This window comes from Haliotis asinina, chromosome 9, assembly GCF_037392515.1.
Source record: "Haliotis asinina isolate JCU_RB_2024 chromosome 9, JCU_Hal_asi_v2, whole genome shotgun sequence".
Lineage (NCBI taxonomy): Eukaryota > Metazoa > Mollusca > Gastropoda > Lepetellida > Haliotidae > Haliotis > Haliotis asinina.
This window is the reverse complement of record NC_090288.1, coordinates 26,657,179-26,678,767: the sequence shown is the minus strand read 5'-3', so window position 1 is coordinate 26,678,767 and position 21,589 is coordinate 26,657,179. Positions and strand designations below refer to the sequence as shown.

The window sequence follows — 21,589 nt, the reverse complement described above, 5'->3', positions numbered from 1 at the left end:
AACCAACAGACAACTATTTTATTTTCAAACTAGGTCGGTCAAAATGAATACCTAAGGAGACTTGTGTAAAGAACTTTATAGAATCTTTCATATCCTCTTCCTGGAGATAAAAAGATTTATGTTTGATTTTATTTACCATATATGAAAATGTTATTCATCAGTTAATAATACCTGTAGTGTGATGTCCATGGCCCAGGTTGTTCTTGGAGTTTGTTTCACAGGAGTATTTTTGTTTGAATGTTTCATTACATAATAGCTACTGGTTGAATAGCTGTGTTACAACTCGCGTGCTGTTAAATTGGTGTTGATCCTTGTTCAAAAAGTGCCGTTTATTTTATTGAGTATGTGAAAACTGAAGAACGGTATAACCTGTATTATGCGAAAACCTATGTGCAGAGTAACATGATTCAAGTTGTTCACTTGATTTCAAGAGCAGGTATGAAGACTGGTACAAATGCATCGCTTTTCTGTATGGGTTGTCATGGTAACATACATGAATTCCACCAAACTAAAGACTTATCACTGCATTCACAAGCCACACACAGATTATAAAGAGGCAGCACAGAATTCATAAATTGATTCTTTCCTCATCATCTTGCAGGACAAATGCAACAGCAGATGGTTCCCCCACCCCCACCACCACGCCCTCCATCACCAGTGTTTGTGTCTGTACCCCCCAGAACACAGCGACTCCTGCACTCTGAAGCCTATCTCAGGTCAGTATGAAGGAACTGGTAGCTTCCATAATGAGTGAGACATAAATGGAACTGAGAACATACTGTGTGTAAATATGCTAATGCTGTTTATTACTGTATTGCATTGTCCAAATCATTAACAGGTCTTAATTATTTACAAACTGCTGCCATACAGCAAGAATATTGCAGAGTGCAGCATTGAACAACAAACCTTCCTTAGCACATATTTGTCTGTTTTTATGAGTCAGTTACACAAAATAGTTGTTAGGGCCAAAGATTACATTGCTCGGAGCCCTAAAATAATTAACAAGTTTTCGTTTCAGAAGAGTAAATACATACACATTTATTACTGGAAAAATGCCAAATAGAGGAAACAAACTAATCCTGTGTCTTGCTTAGCCAGTCATTTGGCTCTGATAAACAAATCTGTTGAACAGGATATGTTTCATCAGGTATGTCTTTCCTCAGTGCTTGTACCACATTTTATTGCTGTATTTGAAGTCTGACGTAAGTCAGCATCTGGGAAAATCTGTTTAGTCAATCCAGGAAAAGTGATTCCCCCAAGTCTCTCTGAAACAGCATGAAGGGCCAGATGCCTATGGAGCCAGAGATCATGATGTTTCCAGATTTGTCACAAACCTGTTTTTACTGATGGGTTTTACCAGTGTGGTAAACATAAAATATCTGCATCATTTTAGGTACTACTTATCCAAGCGGTGGTCTTTAAATCATTCCTCATGTTGCAGGTATATTGAGGGGCTGAACACTGAAAGCAAGACTATTGGAGACTGGGACAAAACTCTCTCAGCTACCCCAGAAAACACACCTCCTGTCCCAGAAAGCCGACTCCCCACTCAATGGTTGGCCCAGGGTGCTGGTTACCATGGCAATGTTACTAATGCCTTGTGGGCTTTACGAGATTTCATGCTGAAAGACACTCTCAACATTGCACGAACCATTCCCTTCGAAGACTTGTGTGAGTTGACTTTGATAGCATGTAACATTTATTAGAGCAAAGTAAATGTGATGTTGATATGTTCACAGTTTTCAACTTGCTGCCAAAAACTGTACAAGTAACATTATAATTTTAAGTAACAGACTGTTGTCACAAGGTCCAACACTCTTCTGTTGTCTTGGGGGCTGCAGTTTGTTTCAAACACACACTGATACTTCAAAAACATGATTTTATACAGGACAAATGTTATGGACAACAACTTGTTGAATTTATTTCTCACGACATTTTGGGGCTTGTTCAAGCCCCTTCATCAGGTTGACCTGAACAGGAAGGCTTACCCCCTGGATGCCGATTTTTAACGGTTATATGTGCCCATGATGTCATAATGCTTATGACGTTAAGTTAATCCCAAAATATGTTTTATATATTCATAATAGCATTTATTTCCACAGGAAATAATGCTTGTGTGAGATCACACATTATCTCCTAGGAGATATCGTTTTGACAGTAGATTTTGTACAATGCCCTGACAGTGCTATGACAACGCTATGACATCGTGAAGTTGATGACATCACTGCACTTGAAATCTAATCTCAGCTCTGTGTTTAGGGATGTACATTTTTCATTGAAAACTAATGAGGAATGATTTTGTATGATAAATAGAATCTAACCCTTGTGTCTGCTGACATCAATTTTATTAACACTCATTGATAAAGGTGAAAGTATCCTTGGCATGCCTCGGATATGTCTTACTTTATCAACTATAATTAAGTAAAATATAATTGATATCAGTAGACACTTCATGAGATTCTTTATGTATTTATTTATTCTGTTAGCCCTGTTAGCTAGCACCATTCATTTCCACTTGTATTATGTCGTCACAGCATTGTGATGTCATGAGCATTGTTAACAGATAAGCCTTACTGTTCAGTTCAATCTGATGATGGGGCTAGAACAAGCGCTGAAACGTTAAGAAATTCAAGAAGTTGTTAACCTCAAGATGTGTCCTGTATTACTACACCAACTTCTAAATGCCTTTGAAGAATCACAACATGATTTTAGTTGATGTGGGTTGGGATTGTGGAAAGTATTATAATGAATGTCTGAAAATGTGATCCTATTTTTCTGTTTCAGAGATCTGTTTTAGCCTGCCATGAATTCAACACCAAACAGCATTTGAACAACTACTTCATTTTTATCATAAGCTGAAAGCTTCAGACATTGTCATCAGTCTGTTTTGCCATTTTAAGCTTTGTGAGTCCTCATTCCAATATTCAACTCAGCAATGGTGCTATAAACATTAATGGCAAAACTCATTTTCATTTGTTTAGACTGACCACTTCATCAATTCCATTTAAAAATGGACTTTTCATGGCACCATTATTTCATCCTTTTTACATTTTATGATTGTTTCATTGTACTTTCTTCAGTCTTGCTAAAATATTATCTTAGTTCTGAACGAGGATCTGAGGAAATTTCATTACTGGTCATGTCAGGAGATAGTTCATCAGACCGATCAAGGTGTTGCTCATCAGATCATGAAAGTGAGTCCGAATCCAGTCAAGGTGTCGCTCATCAGATCACGAAAACTACAGTATGAAGCCGGTCAAGGTGTCGCTCATCAGATCACGAAAGTGACAGTCTGAATCCGTTTTCAGATGAGTCATCCTTTCAAGGTTAACACTGTATTTTGAACTGTCTGTACTTCCTGTACGACTGGTTATGTCAAATCTTTATTCATTTCTTGCTTCATTAGGACTGACATTACAGAAAAAGTTGGCTTTTCATAGCCATTGGGAGGTACTGCTGACCTATCTACTAAGCTTTCTAGACAAGCTTAACATAAAATAATCGAAATAACATGAAATAATTTCAGGATTTTATGCGAATACTTTTCAAAGGCCTTAGTCTGGAATTGGGGACGCCAGTTTGAAATTTGGGCCTTTTATCTTTCAAAAACTGCCTTCTGGCTGGTTAATGTTAGTTTCCCACAAAAACTTTTATTTGCGTGATCAAAAAATTGCTCTGACAACACCTGTAATAATTGTCCACTGATGTTAGTTTAGTTGTAGCAAGAACTAAGAACTGGTTTATGTGAGATTAGTTTTTTCTTGGGGCTTGAGGGAATTGATGGATATGGTTTATCCACTGCTATCAGTCATTCATGGTTATGTGTGAGTGAAATGAACACATTGTCCATTACCACCATCTTGTGAACAATACATTCTATGTTATGTATGTGATTTTTTGTTTATGGGGTAATTGTTGATTTCTGGTTGTAAGCATTTGTAAATGTGTGGACAGTTAGAAATAGACAGATCTATATTTCAAGTTTAGAGAATGGAAAAAAACAACATGAGATCATCTTTTATATTCTTGTTGCTTTTTTAGCTGACTTGTTAATAAAATAATTTATTGTCGCCTAAATTATTGTGTTTTTGAATGTTAATGCATTTAGTTGACAAGCAGTAAGAGGCTATATATCACTTCCACAATGGAGAGCCCATCAGTAAGCTAAGTGCTGAGAGAATCTACATGAAGAAGGTTTTGATTTACAATGTTTTGGGGTATGGAGTTTAAGATGTCCATACAAAGCCTGGGGAATGGTGTTCAGATGTTACAACAGCAGTTCAGTACCGGTTCTACAGATGAACCATTGTAGACAGGTTGATGTGGCATCACATACAGATCACTGACCTACGACAAGCAACAAGTTCAATTGTTTGATGTCAGATTAAGAACTTAGGTCTTCTTTTAATCATACAAAATCATTTTCGCAGTTTATGTTAATAACAGTGCTACACCACTCAAGTCTAACCTCCAGACTGATATTATGAACAGCAATCCAGACTGTTGACAAGCAATCAACCAAGTCATTGAGTCTTACCACAATGTCTCTTGGGATCTGATCATCCGTATTGCTTTCACGGTTTTCTCTTGATATAAAGTGTGATTATATGTCTTTTATTAAGAACAAAAATATAGAACTTGTGTTTTTCAAGTAATGGCAGTGGGGAGTACTTTAAAATGAAAACAAAACTGTTCTTAACCGACAGTAAATAAATCCTGATAATAGAAAGGAAAATTGAGTATTTTATATGACCGGTCCCCACTGGTCTACTCGTAAAGCAAGTTGGCTGAAGCTACATCCTATAGCAATCCTATCCCTTGATTTCATGTGTCATTTATACACAAAATAATAATCCACAAGACAGGTCCCTGAAGCAACAAGGCTTATCTTATTCCTTTATATATCATTACAGAATGTTTTTGATTCATGTGTGAACAATACATATCTTATGAAAAATAAGCCACAAAAGTCAAAGTAGGTCCAAAAACACAGTTCACACAACATTGTTGCATCAAACACATCCAAGTCTATCTCTGTGTGAAGATACTCTGGAACAAGTGTTTCACACAGGACACAAGGACAGCAGAGCACGACTGGGGCTGCTGGGATTCTTCACCAAGATCAATCTCCACAACTTGAGGACGGGCTCTGGAGGCAGGGACGGGGAGGGAGGTCAGGGGGTCGGGCAGGGAGTAGAGGGGGTTGACAGTGATCGTGAAGACACCAGGGTGCTTACAGAGAGGAATCAAATTTTCAATATTATTGAAACAGTATGACTTGATAGAGTTTAAAGGGAAAAAAAAGGATGCGAATTTGGACCATTTTCCTGCACTGTCTAGTTAAACAGATACCTAACCAGGTAGATGAAGATGTGCCACCTTGCCAATTAGATGATTAAATACTCTAAAAATAATTATTTAAAACTCTATCTGGACAATTCACACTACATCTAACTATGTGATTCACGATCAAACAGTGGTGACAACTGTATGCTGATCATACCTTTCAGAAGAACTAAACAACCTTGCACATATTTTTGAGTGAGCATGAAAATAATATGCACATTGTTATTATTGGAAGCGTTATAACTATTTAATATGTAAAGTAACTGACTCAGTGTTTAAAACAGATGGCTTGTTTCAAACCTCCTCTAATGATCTGGTTTGCATGAAAATAAACCTTTTTGTCTTATAGTTTTGTCTTACAGGTAGAAGCCCAGAAATGTACTCCTGAATAAAATGATGTAACCTAGAAAAAAGCTTCAAATAGCATCTTCTAAAATGAAAATCAAGCATCCTACAACTTGAACCTATCGATGACCTACAGGATCAGGGCCTGAGAGTGTCTGTTGGGAGACAGGGGCCTGGTAGGTCCTAAACCTGTGGAGATCGTCCACAGCTGGAATGGAATAAATGAAATAAGACACAAAAATCTTACTTATCTTTATAGAAACACTGAGTTTATTGGAAGAAACATTTTTCCAGGATGTTTGGTTGAGGCAAAAATGGTCTTGTGCATTTTGAGACAAAGTACATCTACAGAATACCTGATACAGTGTCTACCAGCCATTTTGTTTTGTATCATGTCATCCTATAGATCTATATTCTAAGAAACTCCAGCCAGATGTAGTCCATATGAATAAACTTATTCCTTGGTGTGGAGCGAAATCGTATAGTATAGTTATATGCAGGACTAAGACAGCTGAAGGAGGAGGCATAGATCTGCAGTTAATATACCTAAATACTTCTGCTTTTACCTGGGTACTGGTACAATTAATATCCAGGTTTTTACCATAGTTTTCCGTAGTAAATGGGACACGCTTAAGATTACACAATGCCGTTTAGAAAGTGGTCAAATGCTACGTATGTCATATTGGGACACACATATTTCTACAATCCACACACAATCGTTCCATGAAAAAGACCAAAGGATTGATTAGATGTGAATTGAGGAATTGGCGAAGTACATGGATAATGTTAATGAATTTGTTAGTCATTCACTTTACCTTTACTGCTCGACCAATGACATCTGTGTCGTTGGTTAGATCTACCCCAACATTGGGGGGAATCAAGTTCGGAATCACTTTGAAGCTCGGAAACTAAAAATAAATCATGATGAAGAGCCAAAATAAATCAACTGGGAGACTAGATACCTTGATGATAAGCCAAGGCAACAGAAGCATACATCGTGCAGAACGTGAGATGCGTGTAGGATAACGAGCAAAGTGTCAACACAGGCGTGGAAACAGTGTGTAACATCAACAACCAAAATGGCGTCGTTGTGACTATCGCTCGTAGCAACTGTCTCCATGGAGATCCATCAGCTGTTGCCCATTCTCGCCCTTTTCCGTGAACAGACCCGTCCACAGGCCCCTGCCGCGGGTCAGAAAATCGGTAAACTTGGGAGGCTGGATAGTAAAGCGGTGCTCAGTTTATCGATTTTGTGACCCGCAGTGGGGGCGTATGGCCCGCTTTGGAACCGGGATGAAAAGATAAACTACGATTTTAAAAATCTTATATTTAGATTGCATTAGATATTTTGTCAAATGTGTAGTATTTAGCAAGAAATTGGCAATTATGTAAACACAGGATTTGAAACTCAAGCTATACATTCTGTGACCTGTCTATGTCTTACACTGGTTCTTGTTAACAGTTGTATACGTACGAATGGCACATAACTTCTATTTCTCTCCAGTATACACCATTGTTGCAGGTTGTAGACTGTAAGAATAAATATTAAATGTGTAAAATGTAGCAAAGCCTTGCAGACATTAATTTTGCTTAAACACGAAGCACTATCATCTTTATAGAGACAATTATTCAAGCAGAACAGCGATGAGGTCTTCCCCCTGACAGCATTGAGGTGCAACAGCTTTGAGGTTCAACTGAGGTTTGTGGTGCAACAGCTTTGAGATTCAACTGAGGTTTGTGGTGCAACAGGTTTGGGTGCAACAGGTTTGAGGTTCAACTGAGGTTTGTGGTGTAACAGAGCATACTCGATCTACGGAGATTTTAACAGTGTTTCACGACTCTTCCTATTTGATCGGGGTTCGGAATTTTTCAAGATACCATAAATGAAGAATGAGGACTATAATTTATGGATATACAACTTCTTGTATTCAGTGAGTGCGACGTTTCGACATAGATACTAATGTCGTTGTCAAGCATAGTATCTATGTCGAAACGTGCTTGACAACGACATTAGTATCTATGTCGAAACGTGCTTGACAACGACATTAGTATCTATGTCGAAACGTGCTTGACAACGACATTAGTATCTATGTCGAAACGTGCTTGACAACGACATTAGTATCTATGTCGAAACGTCGCACTCACTGAATACAAGAAGTTGTATATCCATAAATCATAGTCCACATTCTTCATCTACTCAACTTCTAGAATGCCTATCAAAGATACCATCAAATGATTTGAAGAGGAAAACGTGGTGAAGATTTCCACTGTTAATTGTAGCACATGTTACACACCAGCAAACCTTGTATATGAAATATATCTCATATTCAATACCATGTCAGACAGTAAGACGATTTGATATGCATATGGTGATAATGCAGATGGTTGAATGACATATATCACAATGTATTGATATGATTTTATTTCCAAGTGTTTCTTTAAAGAATGCAACAAAGCGAAAAACACGACATGGCTGGTGTTGTGGTTACAGAGATGCTCGCGTGACTTCACATAGCGCAGGGAATATACGGCGACGACTAACGCCACTTCAAAGGCAGTACTGTATAACGTGTATACTACTCATATATACAATAAAGTGCTCTCATGCAAGGTGCCATCAGGGGCGTAGCTACCATTACTAAAAAGCCCGTGGTTACACATGATATTTGTTTAAACAAGATTTATTTTCTAATGATTGCCAAACATTCCTCAAATACTATCTAAATATGAAAAAAAGCTTTGCCACTGCCACACATCGGGCTTACACGAACACACTGGGTTGGTACGCGCCTGATGGTTCATGGGGAAAATGACGGTTCTATCAACCGTGAATGCTGTTAGTAAACGGATAAAGAAAGACGAACCATCTTGGTAGCAAAATAGACAATATAATACTTTTGTCATCGCCATAGCTTCGTGGCAAGGTCTTTTGCCACAAAACAATACTAAACCCCCTTTGTTGAAGGTGCAAAAGGTTCATTAGACCAGGAATAAGGTATGATAACACTTTCAATGGCGGACAGTTCCAAATTCGGATCAGGTCTACCTCTGGACACCACGGCGCTTGGTATGATGGACATAATAACCCCGACAGTCTAATGTCTGACAAAACAATAAAAGGATATACAACTCCATTTGCAATAATAGACAAGGCAACTATGGAATAAGAGTGACCGGTATGTGTACAGCTGATGAGTCACCTACCCACTACTCCAGCTGACAGTGGGCAGGCTACGGAGTGGTTGTCACATGCTACGTTTGAGACTCAAAAGTCGAAGCGTTCTTCCACCGACCGTCCGTGGTTTTGAAGGCCCCTTCGCCTTGGATCTCAACGTAGGACGACTCGGTGTTGGCGCCGGGGTTGACGATGCCGTGGACTTTGAGCTCCTCCTCGGGTTTCCGACAACGTCTCCTGAAGCAACATCGGTACAGGTGAACTTCATCAAGCCAAATTCTTACAGTTCAATACTGAAACGATATTTTCACAGAATTTAAGATAGGGCTTATGAGCACAAGAGGACTGGGCAAGCAGGCCAGCGCAGTCACCTAGTTCCCGGGTTCCTATGCGTGTTGTTAACTTGCGATAAAGAGTCTTTGAAAGGCATTTAGAAGTGATACACATAAAGACATGAGTTTTTATGGATGACAACTTCTTTATTGTGAAGAGTCACGACGTTTGGAAGTATATTCTTACTTCATCATTACATACTTCATCATCACACGATGAAGAAGTAAGAATATACTTCGAAACGTCGTGACTCTTTACAATAAAGAAGTTGTCATCCATAAAAACACGCGTCTTTAACTTGCGATAAGTTGCGAAGTTCAGACGGAGCAACGCTTACACAGCAAAGCGTTGGACACGTGTGCGTGCGAATATATATTTGTGGATTTTCATGGACGTCATTAAAACATGTTGTACGTTAAGAAAGCATAAATAGACACACCACTGAGTGATCGAGCGAGTAAACGCTATTCCAGAAGCAAGCTACCATATTTTCAGCAAATTATCGGGTTTGGACCCATGAAACCATCGCGTGACAGCTGGACCCGGCAGGCTGTCATTGCGCATAACTGACCAATGCAATTCTCTAGTCAACAAAGCAATTCCAGTACCGTCACATAAACATGCCATAGTGGCACCTCTAATTGTGGACGGGTTCTCAGGTACAACATTGCAAATGGAATATCCTATTCTAACCCAGGATATGTATCAAGCTGAAATTTAGCAAGCAGCCCCAGCGGTGAAGGGTACGTTGAAGACATACCAGGCAATGAGTCCACCGCTGATAGCACAGATGACCATGATGACCAAAGTGATCCCAAGACTGATGGCTGCAACTTTGTCTGCAGTGATAAACCAAGATCTGTGTTAGTACATGTACAGATTTGATTACAGTCCTGGCAAAGACTGTGTGTGAACATATACACAGGTAAGTTCATGTATTCTGATTGGATCCAAACACCTGCTGTCTAAAACCCCTGCCAAATCTGTGACAACAGCTGATGTTGTCTTCCCTGTTTGTTCCACTGCAAAAGATCATGGTATAGTCCTCGACTCCTCACTTTCGGTGGAAGCTCAAGTCTCTCCGATCTGCAAAACCACGTTCACCTTCGTTCTATCAGTAACATCCGTCCCTATCTCTCAGTGGATGCTACCCATGCCTTGGTCAGAAAATCACTTCCACCCGTATTTTTATCATCTCCCTAAACGCTGCCATATTAAGCCAGTACTGAGGGGGCTTCCCTGGTTGCCAATCACGGCAAGGATCGAGCACAAGATACTATGTTTGACCTACAGAGCCAAGCATGGTCTTGCTCCTCAGTACTTGTCTAACATGTTATCATCATACTCCAATTCACGCAACCTTCGTTCCAACAGTCAGAACCTGCTCACTGTGCCCAGCTTTAGACTGAAAACGTTTGGACAGCGTTCTTTCACCTATGCAGCCCCTACTCTCTGGAACTCTCTTCCTTATAACCTCAAAACTATTGACAATTTCGACGTGTTCAAGTCGAAACTGAAAACACATTTCTTCCAGCAGTGTTTCCCTTAATGTGCTCCAGTACCACTTCCTTACATATGTACTTACGTGACTCTGTAGCACCTTGAGCATGTCTGTCGTGGTGGATTGGGCGCACATATATAAATATGCATTATTATTATTATTGTCAGTCAGTGTTTACCTGGTTTCACAGGGTTGGTCAGTTTGGTCTTCGTGGTGTTCATGTCTCCGGGCACCCCTGAACCTGAAGCACAGAATGTTTTCAACGTGAACACTTCTTAGTTCGAGTCATCCGTAATACGAATTATGCCGATCATGACATTATAAATTCTGTCGGAATAATAAATTCGGCGAATTGGCTAAATTAATATTTTTTATTTTACAGGATTTGAGGTTTCACAGTTTCAAATGCTATTTAGTGGATTTAGCGGTCACTGGATTTACGAACACAATATACAATACAAAATCACAAACTGTTAAAAATTACTCTATATCTTTCTGTGGTCAAACTGACATAGTTACTTGATTATACGTCATAGGTAATGAAGCATTTTATCTATGCTCCCTCCCTTCATATCCCTGCCCTAGTCCATGGCATCCCCACGACGTTGTCGTAATTATCCTCATTTGTTACACGTGTACCACAACACCCTATCCCCATACCCACCAGTCTTACCTTTACGATCACACCGTAGTCCCTCCCACCCTGGGGAACACCCCAACAGACAGAAGCCCGATTCCGACTCGCACGGCAGATCATCCATACAGTGACCACACATAGCAGAGCAATTATTGCCGTATGAACCGTCGGCACACTCTGAAAGCAAAGCACCCAAATAAGTACCACAGTATCACTAAAACTGTACAGAGGGCAAGCTGCCACCTTTCTGATCATGCCCATACGGTGGAAGCTGTCTAAACCGGCAGTCATTAGGACTGAAGAAAAATCTGGTTTAGACAAAGTGCTGGACTGTAGAGCTGATGCTAAATGTTCAGCCATGGATGGGGCAGAGATTGTATACCGGTGTTGACAACTTGCCGGAATGGATAGATGCCGGTTAAGACAGCTTCAGTTCTGCAATTCATTTGTAGATTTAGGATAGAATATACTCTTAAATCAGGAAAATAGCAAAGTTAAAGGTATCCGGGGAATACGTGGTCATGTTCAATCACCTCCTTTGAGAGGCATTTTAGAAGTTGTATAAATGATGTGTATATTCTCCACGCTACAGCACTATGTATCACTTGCTCGGTAACGGTGTTAGTACCTACACCGAAACGTCGCACCCATTGCAATAGAGAAGTTTAGAATCAATGGAACTTGGTTTTCCTTCGTGTTCAATATCCGTTGGCAGACTTGCATCCCTTAGTTGTACGTGGGTGTCCTGGTCGTTGTGACAGGATGACAAACCTTACACTCGCCGAACGACCATATTCACCAAACTCACCAAAGCGTGCGGTATACATTGTCATCCCGCTGAGTATATCAGGAGCCCTGTCTATGTCCAAGTTAAACCAACATTTCCCCAAGATAATCTTTAGTATTCGTGACCTATGTATGTGTTCTTTCAAAATATATACCCTTCCGGTAATTCCGGAAGTCAATGGTAATTTTATTCAGCGATTTTCACGTACCGTGTTCACACTTGTCTCCCTTGGTCCCTGGGTAACAGCCGTTCTCACAGATCCCCGTCACTCTGTCACACGGCTTCTCATCCTTGCACCACCCACACTCCTCCTTACAGCTGGCGCCGTATGTTCCCGACGTGCACTCTGTACACCAGTAACAGTGGGGCAGAGGAATAAGTTTGAGTTAGTTTTAGGCAGCTTGGAGCAATATCACAGCAATATCACAGCAATATCACAGCGGGGGATGCCAGCAATGGGCTCCACACATTGTACCCATGTGGGTAATCGAACCTGGGTTTTCGGAGAGACCATTTAGACTACCGCAGCATCCATGAACCAGTAGCAGGATGGAGGCGGCATTTTGATGGTCTCACAACGTGTTGATGACTTTCACTTTAAATGGGTTAGTTATATAAATCAAATAAAGTGAAACTAAGACTGCGAATTCTCATAATATTTCCTTGCCCATTGAACATATAAATCTCAAAATTTTATTCAACGTAGGATCAATTCTGTTTAACAAACGATCATAGTTCGCTATTATCAAATCGCTATTATTGGTTTGTATTGCAAGGGGGTAAGACAGTAGCTGGAACAGTGAAACAAATGCACATGCGACAGGTAATGAACTTAGACCATTCTACTTATTCTCTGTGGTTCATTTAATGGGTTATATTTTGGAGCAAGTACTGCTTAGGTGGGGTAAATTAATGGTGTGCAGGTGTCTCTCACACATCTGTCAAAATGACCTTGTGACGAAAATCTGAATGACTGTGGAACATCACTGTCATCCTGCACATGGTTGTACCACATGGCGATGACCATCCTCTCAACACGCCAGGTTTCCATGACAATTACTGCTATGGCACATCATGAAGATGACACTGTTGATTCCATCCGTCAAGAGCCGGTAGCAATTCCAAAAATCCTCCAGTACAAAATCTAGTTGTAATGAACAAACCTTTCATCCAAAATCAACGCCAAATTAAACGTCTGATACAGTCAAGGTCAAGGGTGAGGTATGTTATTGAAGTTGGCAGATGTTACACCAGATATTGACATTGTGCTCGGTTATTGACATTTATGTGATTTCTTGAGGTTTTATGCCAGTATCTTGAAAATGATCGTACTTTGTTAATGTCATACTTCTATAGGTACCTGAAGTACAAAATGAGTCATCGTTTTTAAATGTTTGATTTCTCGAAAAGGTTCTAGTACATGTAGTTCGTTCTTTATGCGTTTAGATTTGTCATTTAGCTGTTTCCTCGACGATCAGTTGATCCAGTAGTTAAATCAAGGTTTGGATCATTGTGTTTATTGTGGTTAATGATAACATACTGATGCTGTGACAAAATGTGGGGCGTTGTGTTAGGTGAATTTTCCAGAAAATTGTTGGACAAAATGTTTGACGCTACATTCATCCCCTCTATACCGTGTCGGCTTGATTTGGGGCATGCATACAAGTGGCATCACGAATAACGATCCAGATGTTGTCGAGGGTAGGATGAAAGTTATTCAAACAAATCACACAACCAGTCATGGTCTATAGCTGGTCTTACTGAAACGACAACTGCTTTCCGAAAGCTGAAACAAATAACTGGTCAGTTTGGTTGACACAACGTCTCAGGACATCAATCTGTGAACTGTATCAGTGTTTCGAGGTGTCCAGCAAGGAGTACATTATTCGGGGCGTTACCCTACGACCTGTGACCTATGACCTACCTGCATCACAGTTACAGCCAGTCCATCCAGGGGCACACTCTCCAGGACAACGGCCTGTGACCTTGTCACATGGCTCCCCATCTTGACACTGACCACACTCCAATTTGCAGTACATTCCCCACGTGCCGTCTCCACATTCTTGAGAGAGAACAACTGCAGTTAGTTGGACGATCGATGAAGATATTTCTTTAATCGTTCTGTATTTTGTTTCTTGTTTCGAACCGGATTCTTCCAAAAATGCTCGCTTACTCATATAATGAACTAAGTCAAACCTCAAGCGGGTACGTTAACACGGAATCTGTAAGGATCTTACCATTATCCCATTACCCCATTATCTTTGACGACGGAACAATACAATACCGAACAGTTGAAGTTGATATTAACCAATAAGAGAGAAGCTTTCTCCGTTTTACGTTCTCGGGTTCAAATGGGCGGCCTCTGTTTACTCATTGATAAAGTTCTCGAATTACATTTTTGAAACTGAGCAAATTGTCTAACAGATGTTCGAGATTGTATAGCAGGCCTTCACAAGTACTATTTAAGGAATTTTCGGTTTCAAGTGTATATTTTATTTTGACGGACTGTCATCGTTCGGACTACTCCGGGTTTGATTGAGTAAACAGCACACGCCTAATCTCGTAAGCGAGGGACAGAGGGTAGTTTCCGGTCCGTAATGGGCTGTCCTCAAATCTTTGTTTAGTGAATATGATCGGATCTTTATGAAAACAGTCCAGTGGACAATACGTACTTCTGGGAAGTTGGATGCCCTGCGGTCCGCTGTCCAATTATAGAAACATTCAAATGTAAAAACAACTGTATTTTCAAAAACGATCAAAGTAACTACCAAGTTATTCTTTCAAAGTATTTTAGTCCCTAACCTTACGTGTCTGTTACAAGCATATATAATATGACAAACCAAACCGAGTAATGGCGTTTCTGACAGTTTTAGTTGGGCCCGCACCCGATCTGACAGAAACCATGTTCCTACCTTTATCACACCGTGTACCGGTCCAGCCATCGGCACAACCGGAAGTGCAGATTCCAGTGGTAACGTGACACAGTGCGTCATCCTTGCAATGGCCGCACTCCATACATTCCAAACCAAAGGTTCCGGGTGGACATGCTGGACATAGGTGACCATGTGTGGGTGAATTAAAGAACTGACTTCAACATATTGACAACACAGATGCACACTATGTACGCGCTGGTTGTATACCACCATAAACACAAAATAATACATTAAAGAAAATGTGAGTAAAATAAAACAAGAATTTAAATTGAAATTCAGAACACAAAACAATGAAACCAACGAAACCGTATGAGTAACCCGCAGACTGCATATTGGCTAATCTGTAAAACATGTAAAATATGCTTATGCCAAATACATATAATCCATCAACAATGTTAACTCCACAAATTCGATTTTTGATCATTAACACAGAAGACACTACAGACAAAGTCCTAAAGCAATGATATTGTTCAGTATGAGACCACAAGCCCCGCCTACTTCATCATCTGCCAATTAGGAAACACTTCCGTCAAAGCCGCGCCAACAGCATTATCAGCCACTAGGAAAAGCCTACCTAGAAACAGCGCCCACATCGCCTAATTAAAAAACACCTCTGTAAAAGCCCCGCCAACTTCATCATGAACCAATTAGAAAAGACACCCCCGTAGAAGTCCCACACAGGAAACACCAGTCCGTTGGTGTCCGAGTGGCTTGGTTTGCCAACAAAATGCCAAGAATATATTCATAGCTGTTTAGAGTATATCTCAGGATTAGAGTAAACCTACCTGTCACATATTCTTTATTATGTTTCACTCATATTGTACACATGTGTCCTCATTTAAGAATACCCCCCAAAAATACACATGGTTAATTGGTCATTCGTATCGGTATACGTGTGACTATATATAATAGTGTTAATGATGAGGAGCCAGTAGGCTGCAGAACCCAGTCGTTTGGCTGCACAACTCTCTCACAAGAACATGGATAACCAAAGACGTGAAATCAACCCCACGGAACTCCTATGAAACAGGTGGTCAGTTCAAACCTGTCTTACCTTTGTCACAGCGGTAGCCCGACCATCCAGGTTCACAGACGGTGTCGGGGGCACAGATGCCGTTAACTTTGTCGCAGGCGGTGTTGTTCCCGCAGTGACCGCAAGTGCTACTGCAGTTGGCGCCATATGACCCCGACATGCATTCTGAGGGGATGATAATGCTTCTCCAGAAAAAACGTATACTATGTTTACTTTACTATGTTTAACATCCTCTAATTCTCAGTCGTTAGTGAGGTGTTTATTTCATTTGACGTATTTTAAAATTTTCTCCTTAAATCGCCTGCCCCTACTGTATACTTACTATAATAAATGGGAAGTGAGGTTTGAAATAAGGATTTCAGATTGAAAACTAGGAACTGATAAGGTCTTTCGAAAACACGATGGCGGCCCCTCGGAACTGATATCTATTAGATTTTAATGAAAAATGTAAGAAAGTTGAACATGAACATGGTTTACAGGTTTTACAAATATTAACCTTTCAAAAGATGTGATTTTACCTTGATCACATTTCTGACCCATCCACCCAAGGTCACATCCAGTCTCGCACCTCCCCGTTTCCCTGTGGCAATTCTCTCCGAGGCTGCAGTGGCCGCACTTCTGACAGCCGACACCGTGTGTGGAGTTTGGACAGTCTGAAACAGTGCAAGGAGTCACATATTGAATGAAACAATGCGTTCACAGAGGCAGACGCCTCTGTTGGCAACAACAGGTTAGTCCGTCCATAATCTGTGTTTGTTGAATGGTGAATAGTGTTTTGTTTAGGCAGATGTACCTGGCTGACTGCGAGTCAAAGGAACCAAAGGATTGGGGCATTGCTCATTACATCGATCACATGTTTGGAGACGTGAAAATCCAGGTCAGAATGCTTGTCAAATGAGGCGGCTGTCGGAAATGGTTGCTGATACATGTCATTGTATCCCGATTGTGTAGACTGATGCTCATGCTGTTGATTCACTGGATTGTCTGGTCCAGACTCGATTATTTATAGACCGCCGCCATATAGCTGGAATATTGCAGCGTTAGCCAACAAACAATAACATACGGTTTGTGCGTTTGACGAGATTATATACACCCCGCACTTATTTAGCTGGAATGTTGCTGACTGTCGAGTTACCCTTCACTCACTCACTCACTCCACGTACACTCGTCACAGTGGTCTCCTGTCCATCCTGGCTCACACAGCCCCGGGCAGTGTCCGGTGACACGGTTACACTGAGCCTTGTCCTTACAGTGACCGCACCTCTGGCAGCGAGTGCCGTAGGTCCCTTTTCCGCAGGCTGAAACAGGAATACAAGCTAACATTGGCATGTGTCCGACCACAGACCTAGGCTAGAAGTACGATCCTCGGTAGAGTACAGTGAAGCTATGGATAACAATAGGAAGATGATGATAACTAGCCTTGATACTCCGGACGGTCACTGTAATATCCGATAGTTCAAATGCCAGTGTTAGGGAGTCACAGAAATGGAGATAAGTTCTTAGTGATTTCCGCATTAACGGGGCGCATGTTTATGAAAGTATACTGTCAACCCGCTAAGATCCCGCTCAGCTCTGGTCTTAAGCAACCCATGATTATCGTAAGAGGCGACTTCGGGGATCGGGCTTAGTTGGCCCATGACAACATATCCCAACTGCTTAACTCGATGATCATGATTTTGATCTCTGGATTGTCAGGTCCCTACTCAATTACGTACGTGTCGCCACTATAAAACTATAATATTGCTGAATACGTTGTTCAGATTTGTTTTCAACACCAATTGTAGGATACGAGAAGATGATACTAGTCTCTTCTATTATAGACATGGGAGTGATGACGTCACTTCCGGATCTGGTGAGCGGGTCCGTGGTATGTGTCAGCCAGATTACATGGTCTCTGGTGTCAGGGTACAACTAGGAAATATTACACCGGATGACCGGGGGTGTGTTGGGGCGACGGCTGGCCACCCTCTCTCACGTTGGATACTGACCTCTCTTGCACCTGATGCCCCTCCAGCCGGCCTTGCACCCCTTCTTGCAACGCCCGTAGTTAGGATCACAGTCATTGGCGCATGCGCACTGGCCACAGCGTAGGATACATCGTGCACCGTAACGACCAGGAGGGCAGTCTACAAAATCGGTATTATGTATTTGTCATTGGACATCATTACATTACAGTTCTGCTTAATGCATTTCAGGTGTGTGTGTGTGTGCGTGTGTGTGTGTGCGTGTGTGTGTGCGCGCGAGCGTGTGTGTGTGTGTGCGTGTGTGTGTTTGCGCGCGCGCTGGTGTGTGTGCGTGTGTGTTGCAGAAGGCTTGATAGATAAGCATCTCGTTTTGTTGTCTCTAACTCTCCAAACAATACCTATTTCATGGTCGGTTTAAGTTATCATTGGTGTATGTGTGTGTCCGCGGCGATCAACCTATGCAGTAAGTAAATATTATATACTTTATTCATAGAGGGTGCGGTTGGGTAGTCTGGTGATTAAAGCGCCTACTCGTCACGCCGAAGACCAGGATTCGATTTTCCACATGAGTAGAATGAGTGGAGCCCATTTCTGGTGTCCCAAGCCGTAATATTGCTGGGATATTGCTAAAAGCGACGTAAAACTATCACTCACTCTTTTTTTGGAAAGACGATACTATATACTATACTATAAATAGTTATTGGTATAAAATTGATTTCTCAGTGACATCCCTTTATAATGATTTCAGGAGAAGCGGGTGTCATGGTCGCCGGTGTCGCCCCACAATTCCACATGGCAACAGCTGCTTCCCATAGCCATACCTGAACATACTGTCGAATCCCGGATTTCTGTCCTTATGCTTAGAACGAGGTTTATCACATTTCCCCGAATCGTCACAATTGCTCTGTTAGCATTTTTGTCGTGATGTAACGTAAAGAGGTTCAAGGTTAAATCCAATTCTCTCACTCACTCAACCACTCACTCAACCACTCACTCGACCAACCAGCCAACCAGCCAACCAGCCAAACATGCATCCATCCACCCACCCACCCAACCAACCAGCCAACATCCGCCCCCTCACCTTTTCTAACCTGCCAGTCCCCGGCATGACCATGAGACATTGCCTGTATATAGTTAATGGTGAACTTGTTGCTTCCCCGGTGGGACATTAGCATGTTCTTGTATGGCGTGTGGCCTCTGCCGATCTGAATGAAGCCCTTGTCGTCCCAGGATAGCCAGAAGACCTTGTAGAAGGAGCAGTACAGCATCCTGATGGAGCTTGAGGCTTTGGCCGTGCAGGTCAAGCAGCCCTCCAAGATGGATGAGAGACGTGGCTTCTCGGTCCGGTCGAGCATCACCACATAGTAGGACTTGGTCTTCTGGTAGAGAACCGCCTCTGTGAGGATGAGATAGGCCTTAGAACAGGTCTTGATCTTTAGCACCATAGAGTGGGCGCCCGTGATCTTCACCCCGATGTCGTTGATGTATTTGACGTGTTTGCCGGACGTGTTGAAGGACACGTATTCATCTTCAAATTGTGAAAGGATATTAGTGTTGTACATAGTGTATACATATGAGTATCGATCTACGCAACTGGGATATGATGACATGTGTCACCGAGCCTGACCACTCGATCCGGTTATTCGCATCTTACAAGCATGGATTATTGAAGATCAATTCTAACCGGGATCTTCACGAGTGTTGTACTAAGGAGTCAGACTCGGTGTTCACTTGGGTCTGCAGACAGGAGCTATCAGTAATGATAGTTGTAATGGGAACACTTTTGAAAAGTCAAAAATGGGGAAGTGTTTCCAACATTTTGTCACATTGATGCCAAAATCAATTTCCGCGTTTAATAATCGTGAGACAGTCGAACAACCTACCCTAAAATAGAACAGCAAAATATACAGTAACTGTATATGGTGGTAACGTATCGCAAACATTTTATTTACGAATGTATTCTGATGACTAATACACCAATCTTAGGTTTTATGTATCAGTTTATTATGAACACGTAAAGGTGTCCAGTCAAAGTTTCTTGAAAAGTAATTTCCGTAAAAAACGTGATCGCGGGAATGCAATCTCCCGGCCTTGACCTTCATAAAATTGTTGACGTTATAGAGGGTTGTGTTTTGTCAAGGTGTATGGAAATATGTTCTCGTATTCAAAGGATAGAGATTCGTGTTATTTCATTGTTTGTTTTGTTCTGCAGCCATGCAAATGGATCGGATACTTACATGCACCACCATTGGAGATTTGAGTCAACACTAGGATCAGTATCAGTCCCATGGACGCGGGAGAGAAAGTTTGGCGATCATCTTCCATGACAAACATCAGCTGAAGGGGAAAATATTGTCAAAATTCATTTTCAGTTGTCGATTCAGAGTTATGAAACCAGCAATAATCGACCTCATGAGCGCAACAAAATGTTGTCAGTAAGCGTTAATTTCCTGCTGAGTATACTTATTCTGAACAGGTTTGGTAAAAAAAACTGTACTGAAGTGAGTGAGGAGAAGTTCACGTCGCATCAACATTATTTCAATCATATAGTTTCGATAACAAGTCAGTACATAAACACAAATCAGTTTTAAATATATTTGCGTTTAAGGCGTTTTTTAAAATACATAAGTCTTCAACAATATTAATTGCAATTAGAAAAAGGCCTAATGCCAAATTTGAAAACAGGACATTTGCCATAGACATATAGGTATGATTTACGATACAGACCAATTTCTCTTAAGTACTTCACCGTGAAATGCCCGCTAAAACGGTCCAGTGTTAAAGTTGAAGTGGCTTTATGTAAACTGAGTACGGACCCCTCAAAGATGCGGAGAGCGACGGCAGTTTGGATTGTGGGATGTACGCTGTCTACGTGATAGTTGCCTTTAAAGTTAACTGATTTATCCCGTTTTAGAGACAACTCTTTTTACATTAAAGGTACAACAATTAATATCGGAAATTTTAAACATTTTCACGTGTTAAAACAACCTTGGCTATACAGTACAAGGTACTTCTATTGTTTCTATGTTTTCAATGTTAATTTTAATTAATTGAATAATTTAAAGTGTTTCACTTACTGAGTGTACAGCCCGCTAGTATGTCGACGTCAGCAACACTCCGCACAACATCACCTACACAGAGAAGTGAGCCCGTACGACAGAACCGGAGAACCGCTTGAATGTCGTGATCAATTAACCCCCTGATGGAAAGTGTCATAGTATAGCATCCATTCTTGCGCATATACCCAAGAATCACCGGTAACGGACGCCACAGCATGTGACAGATCAAACAATGGACGCTATTCCTTTATTGTACCATATACGACCATTTTTGGCAAACTATTTGAAAATTCTCATTTAGGAGGTTATAACCTATCAAGTAAGTTTTCTTTGTGAAATTCGTTGTCGTCGATATAGCTCCAGAAATGTTGATTTTCCGAGCGATAACATGTAGGCATTGTTTTGTTATGCGTGACATTGGAGCTGTGCCAATATTTTCTGCCTTTATCTTTTGAATCTTACGTTGAGCATTTAAA

The 21,589-nt window shown here is 41.1% G+C and overlaps 3 protein-coding genes across 9 annotated transcripts in view; 1 reads left to right on the top strand and 2 right to left on the bottom strand.

Annotated features, from left to right (window-relative positions):
• LOC137296854 (protein polybromo-1-like) overlaps positions 1-4,070 on the top strand; it is a 46,263-nt gene extending 42,193 nt beyond the window's left edge. For all 7 annotated transcript variants that reach the window (XM_067828728.1, XM_067828725.1, XM_067828727.1 and 4 more), the window contains 3 exons: positions 602-716; positions 1,442-1,671; positions 2,785-4,070. In XM_067828728.1, the coding sequence (XP_067684829.1) occupies positions 602-716; positions 1,442-1,671; positions 2,785-2,786 (347 nt within the window). In that variant the 3' untranslated portion in view covers positions 2,787-4,070. The remainder of the gene's footprint in view (positions 1-601; positions 717-1,441; positions 1,672-2,784) is intronic.
• Positions 4,071-5,011: 941 nt separating this feature from the next.
• LOC137296702 (uncharacterized) lies at positions 5,012-6,821 on the bottom strand. The gene is given in 4 exon segments (XM_067828527.1): positions 5,012-5,232; positions 5,826-5,899; positions 6,654-6,782; positions 6,785-6,821. Coding segments are annotated over 4 exon segments (444 nt in total). The 3' UTR covers positions 5,012-5,028.
• Positions 6,822-8,096: 1,275 nt separating this feature from the next.
• Positions 8,097-20,379, bottom strand: LOC137296834 (multiple epidermal growth factor-like domains protein 10). Its single transcript, XM_067828701.1, has 13 exons — positions 20,292-20,379; positions 19,136-19,582; positions 18,079-18,216; positions 17,254-17,388; positions 16,609-16,743; positions 16,112-16,255; positions 15,037-15,171; positions 14,049-14,186; positions 12,333-12,470; positions 11,374-11,514; positions 10,879-10,941; positions 9,960-10,038; positions 8,097-9,103 (listed from the first exon to the last, which is right to left on the bottom strand). Exons 1-13 carry the CDS (start codon positions 20,377-20,379, stop codon positions 8,944-8,946), a joined length of 1,941 nt encoding a protein of 646 aa, XP_067684802.1. The 3' UTR covers positions 8,097-8,943.
• Positions 20,380-21,589: the final 1,210 nt, after the last annotated feature.